The sequence below is a fragment of the Camelus ferus genome, chromosome 16 (assembly GCF_009834535.1).
Source record: "Camelus ferus isolate YT-003-E chromosome 16, BCGSAC_Cfer_1.0, whole genome shotgun sequence".
In the NCBI taxonomy this organism is placed as follows: domain Eukaryota; kingdom Metazoa; phylum Chordata; class Mammalia; order Artiodactyla; family Camelidae; genus Camelus; species Camelus ferus.
Window position 1 is genome coordinate 33524575 of NC_045711.1, and position 13699 is coordinate 33538273.

A 13699-nucleotide genomic window follows, 5' to 3' on the forward strand; every position below is an offset into this window, starting at 1 on the left:
ATGACATCAGAGGTCTCTGTCCCTAAACTAGAGCAATAAGTGTCGGTATGTTTGAGACAGAATCCATTGTATCTGAAAGGCAGATCAGAAGCCAAGCCAGTTAGTTAACACATAAGAGAGAGCCTTCATGCCCAAAGGGTGAGACACCTCACCTTACATGTCTACTGTTATTACTGGAGAAGAGACATGAAATAGAAACTGTATCCACAATGAGACAGGGCAGATTATCAGGCATTATGTACCTCTACAGGCATATCAGTTGTTTAAAGTTAATGTTTGTTCTGAACAGACTGGCATCTGTCCTGGTTGGTTGATACTTACAGCATACTCATTATTAAATATTTTGAATATTATTCCCAGACAGGCATATATAATAAATATAATAAATGGAAGGGCTCTGGTTCTGGTTTAAAATGGAGTAAGCACTACCTTAAGTGAATGTACCTAAAACCCCAGAATGTAACTGAAGAGCCTGGAAAGAATGATAGAATAGCAATCTGAGGACTCTGAAAATTAAAAACTTGCAGGCAAATTGTGGAAGGAAACCAGAACTTGAAGGACAACCAATTTAGTGGTGCATTCATTTCTTTTGTTTATGTCCCCAAATTCCCAACCTGAACTCAAAGGAAATCCAAATCCTGGCATGGCACACTAGGGACAAAAAGAAAGACACAAGTCTTCTCTTTCTGATTAGAGAGTATAAATGGAGCAGTGGAAGTGGAGGGTGCTCCATATGGGACTGTGAGAGTGGGGGAAATCTGTTTTTTTTCTCTTTTTAATCTTTCTCTTCCAGCTCCGCCCGTAGGCAAGACTATTTCACTTATGGCAGCTATAGAGGGAGGGGAATCCTTTCTGTTCAGAGGACCAATGATATGAAGAATGTGATAGAATTGCAAGGAGAAATAGATAAATCCACACTTATGCTCTGAGATTTCAATATTCCTCTCCTAATAAGTGGCAGGATGAGCAGACAAAAAATCAGTCAAGATATATAGAAGATGTGAACAACACTATCAATTAACTTGACTAGACTGACATTTATAGAATCTTCCATTCCAAAAGAATGTATTATACATTTTTCACATGTATACAGAACATTTACGATAGTCATTTTCTGAGCCATATAACAAGTCCCAATAAAATATGATTTAACTCATAGAATGTGTGTTCTTTGACCACAGTGAAATTAAATTAGAAGTCAATATGAAGAAGATATCTGGAAAATTTCCAAATGTTTGGAAACTATATCAACACATTTCTAAATAACACACAGGTTAAAGAAGAAATCAAAAGAGGAATTGGGCAGTATTTTGAAATAAATGAAAATAAAAGCATTCATTCATCAAAATCGGTTAAATGCAGCTAACTCAGTACACAGAGGGACATTTCTAGCACTAAAATTTCTGTATTAGAAGAGAAAGTTCCAATATTAACAATCTCAGCCTCTACCTTAAGAAACTAGAAAAAGAGAAAATTAAACCCAAAGCAGGCAGAAAAAAGGAAATAATAAAGAGCAAAGCAGGAATCAATAAAATAAAAAATAGGAAAGCAATACGGAAAATGAAAGAAAACTGAAACTTGATTCTTCGAGATCAATAAAATTGAATATATCTCTATCTAGAATGGTCAGGACAAAGAGAAAAAATACCCAAATTATCAATATCAGAAGTGAAAGAGGAGACACCACTACAGATTCTACAAATTTTAAGATGTTACTCAAGAAGAAAAAGAGAGCTTAAATCCTATATTTATTAAAGAAATTTAATTTGTATCTTAAAACTTTCCCACAAAGAAAATTCCAGGCCCAGACAGCTTCCCAGGGAAATTATATCAAACATTTTTGGATGCAATGATACCAATCCTACACGAAATACTCCAGGAAGTTGAAGAAAGGGAAATATCTCTAAACTTTCAACTTATTCTATGAGACCAGACATACCCTGATACAAAAATCAGACAAAAACATTGTAAGACAAGGAAATTAAAGGTCAATATCCCACATGAACATAGATGCAAAAAATAATTAAAATTGTCTTAGCAAATAAAATCTATCAACTGTACAAAAACAGTCCACACAGGCCAGATGTGCTCACCCTGCTTTAGAGCATTACTTCCCAACCGTAATGGTCCAAATCAAGTAATTTAAAAATCTGTATCACACCGGAGTAAACTGATAAGGTTTACCACTGGAGGTGACTGGTATGAACGTCAGTTACAGCAGACAGTGCCCCAAGGACTGAGAACTTATTCTAACATCTCCTTTCCTACACACTACTTGTTTTTACTTAAGTTGTGAACTTTTTTCACTTATTATTTTATGTATTTATCACCAGTTTAACCTTGAGCCTTTCATTAATTATCTGAAACTTTTCTAAAAGTAATTAAATGCATCAGAATTCTATGAACCTCACTGTCCTGAGATAGGCTCTCTTAGAGGCTTCTAACCTACTCCAATCTGGTCTGGTTGCCCTCTATTCCTGTCTTTTCATCATATGCTGAAGATTTCTTTACCTTTCTCCTTTGCTAAATTTCCTATTTCCTGTAACCTTTCTCTTTTTTATTTGGCTGACTTTCTCATTTGATGGCTCACACCCTCCAACAGTCTTCTGAGAGGGTGTAAGGCAGGCAAAAGGAAAACAAACCAAAAAAACTTTACATGTCTTAAAAACCTTAATTTTACTCTTCCCTCTGATTAATAGTTTCAATGCATATGAAATACAAAGGTGTTGAAATTATTTTCCTTCAAAATTTTGAAGGTGATGCTCCATTCCTCATTCAGTTTCTAATGCTACCACTGAGAAGTTCAAAGCCAACTGTTTCCTGTTACTTTGTTTGATATGTTTTTTTCCCTCTCTGGAAGCATGGCAAGATCTATTTGGCCCAGTGATTTGAAATTTTACCACAATGTGTCTTAGTTTGTGTTTATATCCATCCATCGTACTAAGCACTCAGTAAGCCTTTTCAACAAGGAATCTCATGTTCTTCAGTTCAAGAAAATTCTGTGGAATCATTGTGTTGATGATTTCGTTCCTATTTTCTGTTTTTTTTTTTTTTTTTTGGTGGTGGTGGGGTGGGAACCACTATCGTTTGAATATTGAAATTCCTGGATTGGTCCTGTAACTTTCTTAATACTCTTCATTTCTTTTCCATAATCTTTGTTTTTTGCTCAACCTTTCACAGATTTCTTCAACATTAATTGTCTAATATTTCTACAAGGTTTTTGATCTCTGCTATCAGAATTTTAATATCAAAGAGCCTCTTTTAAAAATCAGAATATTACTCTTTCATAAAATCTCCTCCTTGTTTCATGGCTGTATTATTTTCTCATATTTCCCTGAGGATGTTAATAATGGTTCGGTTATTTTCCTCTGCAAAAGTTCTGCTCTGTCCAACTTGCTGTAGTCTGTTCATTTTAATAGCTATTTTTCATAAATTAGCAAGTTTCCTCAATTATCTAGTAATCCTTGGTTAGCTGCTAATATTTAAGAGGACTAAAAGGCTGATTATTTTCACTATGGGACTCCTGCCTTCCACGATGCCTGGTGACTTCTGGTCTAGAAAGCCTCTATTTTTCCCTTTTTCAAAGAATAAATTTCTGGGCTTTGCCAAGGTTAGCTGGGCACTTGTCCAGCTGACTTGTTAGCTAATTTTGAGGAGGAGGTCCCAGGAACCAAGGACTTCTTCAACTGACTTTCAACCAATCTTCCTTTTACTTTCTCTTCTACATGCTGCCATTCTTAAGGTTTTTTTTTTTTTTTTTTTTAGTCTCTTGTAGGTGAATCAGGTTATTTTCTTGATTTTCTATACCTCTGAGCTTAGGGTTCAGTTCTCAATTATTCATATACTCTTCAGTTTCTAAAAGTGTGTTGATGTTATCTCCTCTCTAATCCCTATTTACTGGTCTTTTAGCAGGTTTCCGGAAGGAGCAAAAGTAGAAATATGTGTTCATCCTATCTCTTTACTCCTGATAAAACGGATTCTTATTCATTCCAATACATTATAAATCATTCTGTATTTTTATTTGTCATCTGAATAAAGAGATACTACAAATAAAACCTCCAGAAGGTAAGAAATATGCTTTCACTATCAGTTAACTCTCGAGATCAGATAAGACAGTTGTGTTCAGATCATGGAAATCACTGATTTTGTTGTTTTTAAGTTCAACTTTTGTTACTAAAATTCAGTTACACTCAATGATTTGAAAAATATTTTAACTGATACAATCCAGAGAGCATAAGGTAAATTAATAATCTCCCATATCTATATCTGCAACATTTGATAAAATTAAACTTTAATAAAAATTAGTATAATCTTTTCCTATTAATTTGTACTAATTTCATTTTTACTGCTGTATGGTCAGGATACCCATGATGGCAGTTCTCTTGCTCTCTATACATCCCCTGCTTGACCAGTCCCTGCTTTACCTACACCCAACTCACATGACTGACCATTCCTCTTAATCATAGAGTCTAATCAGTAAACATTTATGTACTTGCCCCTGGTCCCAGCTGGGGGTCGTTCTAATCTTTAGATCAGAACATCTCCACCATGACAGCTTATTAAAGGGGTAGCAAGCGGTGTGCTTCTCTGCTGGTTTCCCTGGTAACCAATGAGCCACTATGGGACTCCTACCCTCCATGATGCCTGGTGTCTTCCCCCTGTAACTGGTAACCTCCCTCTCCCCATCCCAACTGTCCCTGGGAGCAAAGATTGTTGTCATGTCCTGCTCCACCCAGTAGGGTGTTGCTCTAGGACCTTGCTTCAGACGTGTAAGATCCTCTTATCCATTAAACCACTAACGTCTCTGTTGCTGACTCTGGGCTCTTTCTTTGGTCCTCAGGCTGGGCAAGAACAAGGCTTGCAGGTTTGAGGGTGCAGCTCAACAAGGGTTTTACATACATAAGCTCATTTTCTTTCTCCTCCCATCCACAGGTTTACTGAGATATAATTAATGTATACATTATACAAGTCTAAGATGTACAATGTGTTAATTTGATATACTTCTATATTACAATTCATTTTTTCTCTTAATTTCTTTTTTTATATCAAAATAAATGTAAGGGGAAAAAGTCTGAAAATTAGACAAATTCCTGACGTATTTATAATACATGCATATTATTTAAGAATGATTAAGTACCAGCGTAAGTTAAAATTTCTAAATCAACCTGCATATATTATTCCTTTTTTTATTCTGCAATAAAAATTTTTATTAAAAATAGTCCAACTCTAAAACTTGGGAAGAGCAAAGTTGGAGAAAAAAGGGAACAGGATTATAGAATAAATGAACCAGGAGCTTTTACAGGATTAACACACCACATATTTGTATATCTAGGTTTTATTTTATTTGTAAATAAAGATGCTCTAAAAACCAAACTCAGTAATGACTGCGTAAAATTATGAAGTATACTCATCAGTTTGGGTTCTTCTCATTCTCTTAAAGATGACTTCACTCATTCAACAATATTTATTCAGTAATCACTATATACCAGGTACTTATTCTTGGCACTAGAAATACAGCAGAGAACAGAAAAGACAAAAACTCCTGCAATCATATAACATTCATTCTAGTTTTGGACAAAACCCATAAAATAAATACAAAGGTGATAAGTACTAGGAAGAAAAAGGAATGTGGAGGTGCAAATTTAAATAAGTTAGTCTGGGAAGACCTATTTGAAAATCCACTGACACAGAATATGTTAACCTAGTTTTGAAATTGTCACTTCAAAAAACCAAAAGGCCTATGGTAACAAATTTTAAACAAAAAAGGAAAATAAGCAAGAAAACCTGAATTTCAGACAGTAATTATAAACAAAACCCATTTCTTCTGAGAGAGCTAAGACAACAAATATTGCATTGATGAAATTTTTAAAAATCAGTATGATGATACCCCAAAAAGTGTTACTGCTAAAAATTTACTTTTGGTTATATCCCAAAAGTGATATTAAGACATAAACCTCAATGCTCCAAAATTACTTAAAATCTTAGTATCATTTAAAAAAAAGACCATTTTTCATTTCCTTTTATCTTGAATAAATGATTAGCATACAGAACTAAATAGATTATAACACTTAAAACCCTAAATGAGAATTATCTAAACTAGACCCAGTGAAAACCCCAATCATTAGATTAAGTACTAGAAAGAAACAGTAGATATCTTTTCTTTTTAATTTAATAATAAATTTAATGAAAACTTACCTTGCCCAGAGCGGCTTTGGCGAGAGTCTACACTTGACTGTCTTCGATCCGGTGGTTCCTCGTTTCCTCCATCTGCATAAAATTAGAAAGATCATAAGCAAACAGATAATGAAACTGATATAAAATCATCTCAGTGCCATCTATATCTTAAAACTACTATATTATCATTTGTTTTCATTTCTTATAATCTCAATCATTAAAATACTTAAGAATTTTTCATATACAAACCAAAGGTTCTTACCCTTATTTCTGTGGGGATGGTTTACACACCCCTCTGAAAGTCTAAGGAAAGTGAAGGTGTCCTTACCTACCCCCATACATATACACTCTACTTTGTGTATAATGAAGCAATGTTATCAACTCTGAAGTTCATTCACAGAATTTCAGTTTAAAAGCCTTGACTTAAAGCACTACCTAAATTAATTATAGCTGCTTATTTATCTAAAGTATGTCAAATTATCCCTAGAGCTGTACATTTTACTATAATAAAAATTACATTTACATGTTTTAAGAGAGATAATAGAAAAATTATGTAATACACAAAAGAGCACTATAAATCAGAATCAGAAAAACTCAGAAATGAGGAGGCAGAAACCAAAAAACAATTACAAGTGAAACAAAAATTTCAGTAATGAAGACTAAACTATAAGAAATACAGGAACAAATAAACACAATGGATCTCAAAAGAAATAAAGTAAGACAGAAGAAAATCTTTAACAAATTTTTTAAAAAGAAGAAATAGATTAAAAAGAATCTGCAAGAAGGCGACAAATATTGGAGGCAGACAAAGAAGATCCACCATTAGGATAAAATAGGAGTCCCTAAAGAAGAAAACCAAAGTGAGAGAACAGAACAAATACTAAAAACTACAATTCAAGAAAGTGTTCCGGGGGGAAAAAGTGTCTATGTAATATATATAGTCATATGTGTATAAATACATTTCTACATACATACACACACATTCACAAATATATTTGAAACTACATAGTTCAAGAGATCCTTGTGTACTACTTAATCAACTTAGATCAATGCACCAAGAAATTTTCTACTAAAATTACTGGAATTTAATAAAGAAAAAGGAAAAAAATCTTTTGGGCATTTAGGCAAAAACATTACATGATTAATAAGGGAAAATAATGGAAGAAAACAGAATAATGTATTTAAAATACACAAAGAAAGAAAATTTGACTTAAAGATTTTACATCCAGTAAAACTTACCTTTAAGTATAAAGGGTCAAGAAAAATGATATTAACATGCAAGAACTCAGGGAATATTCTTCCCATGGACCTCTTCCTAGCTCTACAAGAGAATTAACTTTAGGCAACCAAAGTAACTGGAGAGACAATAAATAAGGACTGGGGGTGAGCATTAAAGATACAACTGACTGTAGAATTAAGACTAAAAGAGGGCTTTAAATAGAGAGAATATAATATCTAATGGTTATAAGGTCTGACAATGAAGATGCAGTACAACCAAAACAAATGGAAAAAGAACAAACAACAAAAAATAACTGATTTTCAGTAACCAAAATTGGTGGCAGTAATGTTATGAGACCAACGTATTTATAAAGAGGGATAAAGCAAATGAGTAATTATGGGATATCCTAATGATATCATCCCCTTGAGAACCAGAATTCTCAGGGTAGAAGGAAGGACCTACAGACATAATAATAGAGAAGAAGTTATGTAAAAACTCTTAAGTAGTATTGGATCTATATTGGAAACATGTATGTCCTATCTCTGTCCACTTAAAACACCTAGACACAGTGACTGGTCAAGTAGCAATGACCATCCCTTGTGCCCCGACTGCGAAATGCCATTCGTAAAGAACTAGCTGGTTTAGCAAAGGAAATGTACTAGATAAACTTGGAACACCCTGACATACGCAATAGTAAAAGCTATCAAAGACAATGTAAAACTAGGATCATGTCAAAAAGACTCAGTGAAGAAGCTCATCAGCATGCAAGAACCCAGGGAATTATTGTTCTCACGGACCCCTTCCTAGCTCTACCAGAGAACTAACTTTAGGTAACCAAAGTGACTAGAGAGACATTAAATAAGGACTGGTGATGAGCATTAAAGGAACAACTGACTGTAGATCACAATGATGTTAAAAAAAACAACAACACACCACCCCCACACTAACTGGTCACCTGAGGTTGGCAGGGACGCAGTTCATTATCTTGAAAAATGGGGAAATAAAAGGAAGAATTAGCAATTTATCCTACATTTGGTATAAAACTGTACTAGTAGCCAAACTATATGAGAGATCTCCTTATAAAATTATTCCAGATAATAAACAGGAAACAAAAGACAGATTAGAATATTACCATTTCACAACTTGCAACAAATTTACAGCTAGGCAGGCATCAAGCATCAATGGCTAATAACATCAAAAAAGAGTAAAAACCAAACATTATATGCCTCCTGATGATAGAAACACAACTACAGTTTTGCAAAAGCAATCAAATCTGAGTCTGGTCAAACCTCTGAATCTAGCTGTCAGTTTTCAGGAAAAACAAAGGACAGGAGAAAATGTTGAATTGTTTCTGAGTGTACAATTAAACAAAATACAGGCTGTGGGAAATTCTTGGTCTCTCAAAAACTAAAGGTAAAGGATAAAGTATTACAAACTGCTAAATTACTGTGGAATAAAGATTCATTTTATGAAAATAGAAACTATACCAGAAATCTATGATACCTTATATCAAGTATTAAAATGTGTAAATATATTCCTAGTCAATTTCCTTCCTAGTAATCATCTAATTTTTTAATGCAAGTATCCTTCTCTTTTACTTGGGAATCAACAACAATGAGCAAACTCATATTCAGGCATGTCTTACATTTTCACTTTTTCCATGTGGATAAAATTAAATACAAGCATTACATTCTGTTTTAACATCAAAACATGCCCTTGAAGTATGTGAGAAGTAATGTGAATAAAATGTAGACATTTTCCCTCACCAGTACTGTCTTCCTAAACAATATAAGGAGAAAAAATAAAGAACAAGGTTTCAAATAGTATTAACTTTGCACTATCTGCAGAATGTCAAGGTATCAATAAAACAACCTACAGGAAAAATACAGACAAAAAATCGTTTAAGATATAGTTTTGAGTCAGCCAGCCAATAAGACAAAAAGTCACTAATTTTGATACCATCATAATCTAAAATGTTTTAACTGCCTGAATTTTAAAAAAAATTAAGTCAGATATACACTGCAGCAAATTCAAGCAATTTATTCCTCTGAGATTGAAATTTTAACCATGTCTTACCCCAGTGGAGGCTAAACACAAGATCTGAGATTAAGTCTCAGGTAAAAGTAAACAGTTAAAGATTTTTAAAATAATAAACTCACCACTGCCCCAAGATGGTGTAGAAAAAAAATTTCAAGCTCTTTAAAAGTGTTTGTAGTATGCTTATGGAGTCAATGAATCCATTATCCAAAATAGCAAGACTGCAATGATGTACAGTAGTTTAAATGTTTTTGCTTTGCTTAACACACAATTCCTTCAGTATAGATAAGACCTCCCACACATGATACATACATCTACATTTATGGACAAAACAGAAGACCTTCAGTCATCAAGCAAGTCAAGTTATTTGCATAAGACTGATTACCTCACCCTGGAGTGTAAAAGGTAGAACAGGGCTGTGTCTGTGAAGTTAGAATTTACTCATCAAGCTTGAGTTAAAGACTTTAAACATATTTATCTGAATTTCATAGAAGAAAATCAAACCCACAGTATGTAACAGATGCAGAATTAAAAAAAAGAACCTGACTGATGAATTTAAGTACTAGCTTTTAAAATTAGAGCTTAGATTTCCTGGATTTGTTCTCTCCTCAGAGAACATTTTTTTAAAAATCAGCATATTGAGTTAAATCCAGCAAATAACATAAAACAATATAACTTTAATACTGAGAAACATTGTTAATAGAATTCCTAGTCCCATTATTTTAAAAGGGAAAATGTCATAGGAAAATCTACTTCATAGGGTAGGCAGCTTTCAACTAGGGTGTATTATAGCACTAGAAGAGCTGTAGGAGAGAAATACCAACCACATAGGAATATTCAGTAGTTAGCAACTTCCTATGAAGGAATTTAAGTTAGAGAAAATCTAGTAAGAAAGTACCTAAATAATTGCAAGAAAAAAAATTTTTTTCTGCAAGTAGAGGATACTTTAAATACATATTCTTCTCAGTCCAGGATAAAAATATTAACAGTTGAAGAATAAACAATTTAAGTGACCTTTAATTTGGTAGCCCAAGCCCATTTTTAAGTGTTCTCAGCTAAATAATATGCCATAATAAATATTAGTTTAGATTTTATGAATTAAAATTTTAAGCTGGTTGTTTTCAATCTTCCTTTAGAAACATACATATATAACCCTAAAGGAAGGGGTGAGAGGTATTAAAACTATATACATATAATCTATTATACATATAGATTAAAGTTTTATTATTCAGGTATAAACTCTGGTCTCTCTTACTATTTCGGTGTGAATCTACAAAAACTGTGTACACTTAATGCCAACAAGGGCAGACATGAGTTGGAGGACATGAATGAAACTTAAAGAGAATGCAAAAGAAAAGACCAGGAAGATAAGCCAGATTTATTTATTAGGCAAGGGCCACTTATGAAGAAGTATATCAGATGCTCCCTGACTACATAAGCACGATGATAACCAGAAAAGATGAAAGCAGCTCACCTGTTTGATGTAGAAAAGAGAAAAGAACCACTATTTGTTCAATATCTATTCTTTGCTGAATATGGTGCCAGTAAGGGCTTTACAACATTATCTCATCTAAAACTAATAATAACTACATGAAACAAATATTACGCCCATTTTAAATGTGAGACTGAGACTCAGCAACGTAAAGTGACTTTCCCAAAATCACACTGCTAGTAAGTAGCAATCCTAAAATTAACTGTCTGATTTCAAAAATCTGTGTTCATTTTAAGACCCTCCACTGCTTTCTAATATAAAAAAGAAATTATTCAGATGGCAGTTGTGGTGACATGGAACTGAAGGGCAAAGAGAGCAGAAGGAGAGACCAATTAAGAGGCTACAGTAAAAATCCAGAAGAAGGATGAACATCTGGACTAAGTGAGTAGTACAGGTGGCGAGAAGAGGTCAAATTCTGAATATATTCTAAAGGTACAGTGGAGAGAATCTGCTGTCAGAAGAGAGAGATAATGAAATAAGTTGGGGTAATTCTGATATCTGGGACCCCCAAAATAGATCTGCAATTTACTGAGACAGGAAAGACTGTGAAAGAATAGATTTGGGGATGAGAAGAGCATTTGGAGCTCAGTTTTGGACATACTAAGTCTGAGACGCCTATTAGACAAATAAGCAGAGATGGAAACACATATGCCATCATTACATAAATCACATTTAAACTGTATGACATCCCTAAGGAAGGGAGTATAGATAGGAGAGAGACGGAGAGAGAAAAAAAGTCAGTGGTCTAAGCCTTGGGGCTGAATTCAACAGCGGAATTCAGAGAGGCTGGGGATATGAGGAGAAACCAGCAGACAATAAGAAGTAGTGGCCAGAGAATAGGAACAAAACTAGAAGGGTATAGAAGTAAAGAGTTCCGTGGAAGGGAAAAGGTCAAATGTTGCTAGGTCAAGTAATATGAAGACTGAGAATTGATAACTGAATTTGGTCAATGTAGATGATTTAGTATGGCTCCTGTGGAGTGGTAGGTGTAAAACTTGATGGGATTAAGTTCAAGAGAGATTAGAAAGAGCTTCTGGAAAAGGTCTTGTCTCTTCCTAGACATGGAAGACAATCTATGGAGACCCTGGATATTCTGGCTACCATCTTGGAAACACAAGGGGAATAACTATAGGATAAAATTAACACTATGAAAATCAGGATAGAAACATAGAAAACAATTGATGGTTACCAAAGGGGAAAGGGTGGGGAGGGATACATTAGGAGTTGGGGATTAACAGATACACATTACTTTATATAAAATAGATAAACAACAAGAACCTATTGTACAGCACAGGGAATTATATTCAATTTCTTGTAGTAACATATATGGGAAATAATCTGAAAAGGAAAAAAAAATGTATGTATATGTATAACTGAATCACTTTGCTGTACACCTAAAACTAACACTGTAAATCAACTACACTTCAATAAAAAATTTAAAAATGAAAAAAGAAAATTAGGTAAAGATAGAAGACACTAAGACCCTTGTTGACAACTAATTACTGAACTACCCCATCTCTGGACTATAGTTACATAATCCAATAAATCCCCTTCATCATATAGACCAGAGATCAGAAACTAGCCCACAAGCCAAATCTAGCCTGTCACCTAATTTCAGACAGCCAGTAAACTAAGAACAGTTTTTACATTTTTAGATGACTGAAAAAAAGTTAAAAGGATAATATTTTGGGCCAATAAAAATTACATAATATTGAAATTTCAGTGTCCATAAAGTTTCATTAGAACACAGTCATGATCACTCATATACAGTCTATGGCTACTTTTGCACTATAATGACAGAATCCAGTAGTTGCAACTATATGATCTCCAAAGACTAAAATATTTGCTATATGGCCCTTTGCAGAAAAAGTTTGCTCACTCCTGTTACAGGCAATTCTGAGTCAAATTTTCTGTTACTTGCAACCATAAAATTGTAAATGACACACTCCCCTATACTCTGGCAGCACCAGAGTACTTGATGATATTCAGAAAGGAAATGCATTATAAGACCTCTATCAATTTGTTTATTTATACTGTTTCTTCTACCTAAAATGCAGTTACTTCTATTTGGCAGTATAATGAAACTGTATTCAGCATGTATTAATAGCGCTTAGTGTCTATCAGAGCTGAGTTGGACTCAATCTTTGAACTATTATCATTTATATACCCTTAGGAAAAGAAAATTAATTAAATTCTCTAAACCTCAGTTTCTTTATCTGTGAAATTGATATGGTAATACCCTATTAAGTTGTGGGGAGAAACAAATGTAGTAATGTACATAAAACACAGCATTCCATCTGGCACTAAATAAACACTTATTTAATGCTAACTGTACTTTTAATCTGTCACTATCATCAGCAGCAATATCCCTTCACCAAAAGATGGCTAAAACGTCATTTCTTATCTTTTCTGCAAAGACGTTCTGGATGTCTACCAGAAAGAATTAATTGTTCCCTCTTCTGTGCTTCCAGAAGGCATGATACATATCTGTTTTATAGCACTGCCACACCGTATAATAGTTAATTATTTACATGATTATCTTTCGACTATAAAAATGTTCAAACTGTGCCTTTAAAAGTCTTTTTTTCTTGTTATTTTCAGTTACAATTTGGGAGTCTACAGGTATTCAAAAAAAAAAGTTTAATTACCCTTTTGTCAAGTGGCTGCTCTAAAATTAATGTATTCATCAAATCAAGTTCAAGTAAAAAACAAAAAGTGGTATTGATGTAGTTTAAGACACATTTTTAGGAGTTGTGTTTTCCTTTTCTTATACAAAC

The 13699-nt window shown here is 33.7% G+C and overlaps 1 protein-coding gene across 9 annotated transcripts in view; it reads right to left on the reverse strand.

Moving 5' to 3' along the window:
* TANC2 (tetratricopeptide repeat, ankyrin repeat and coiled-coil containing 2) overlaps positions 1-13699 on the reverse strand; it is a 304320-nt gene that overhangs the window by 215556 nt on the left and 75065 nt on the right. For 8 of the 9 annotated variants that reach the window (XM_032457147.1, XM_032457146.1, XM_032457143.1 and 5 more), the window contains one exon: positions 6196-6267. In XM_032457147.1, coding sequence (XP_032313038.1) covers positions 6196-6267 — 72 coding nt within the window. Of the gene's footprint in view, positions 1-6195; positions 6268-9552; positions 9713-13699 lie in introns of those variants that run through there. The other variant, XM_032457145.1, reaches the window with a different exon arrangement.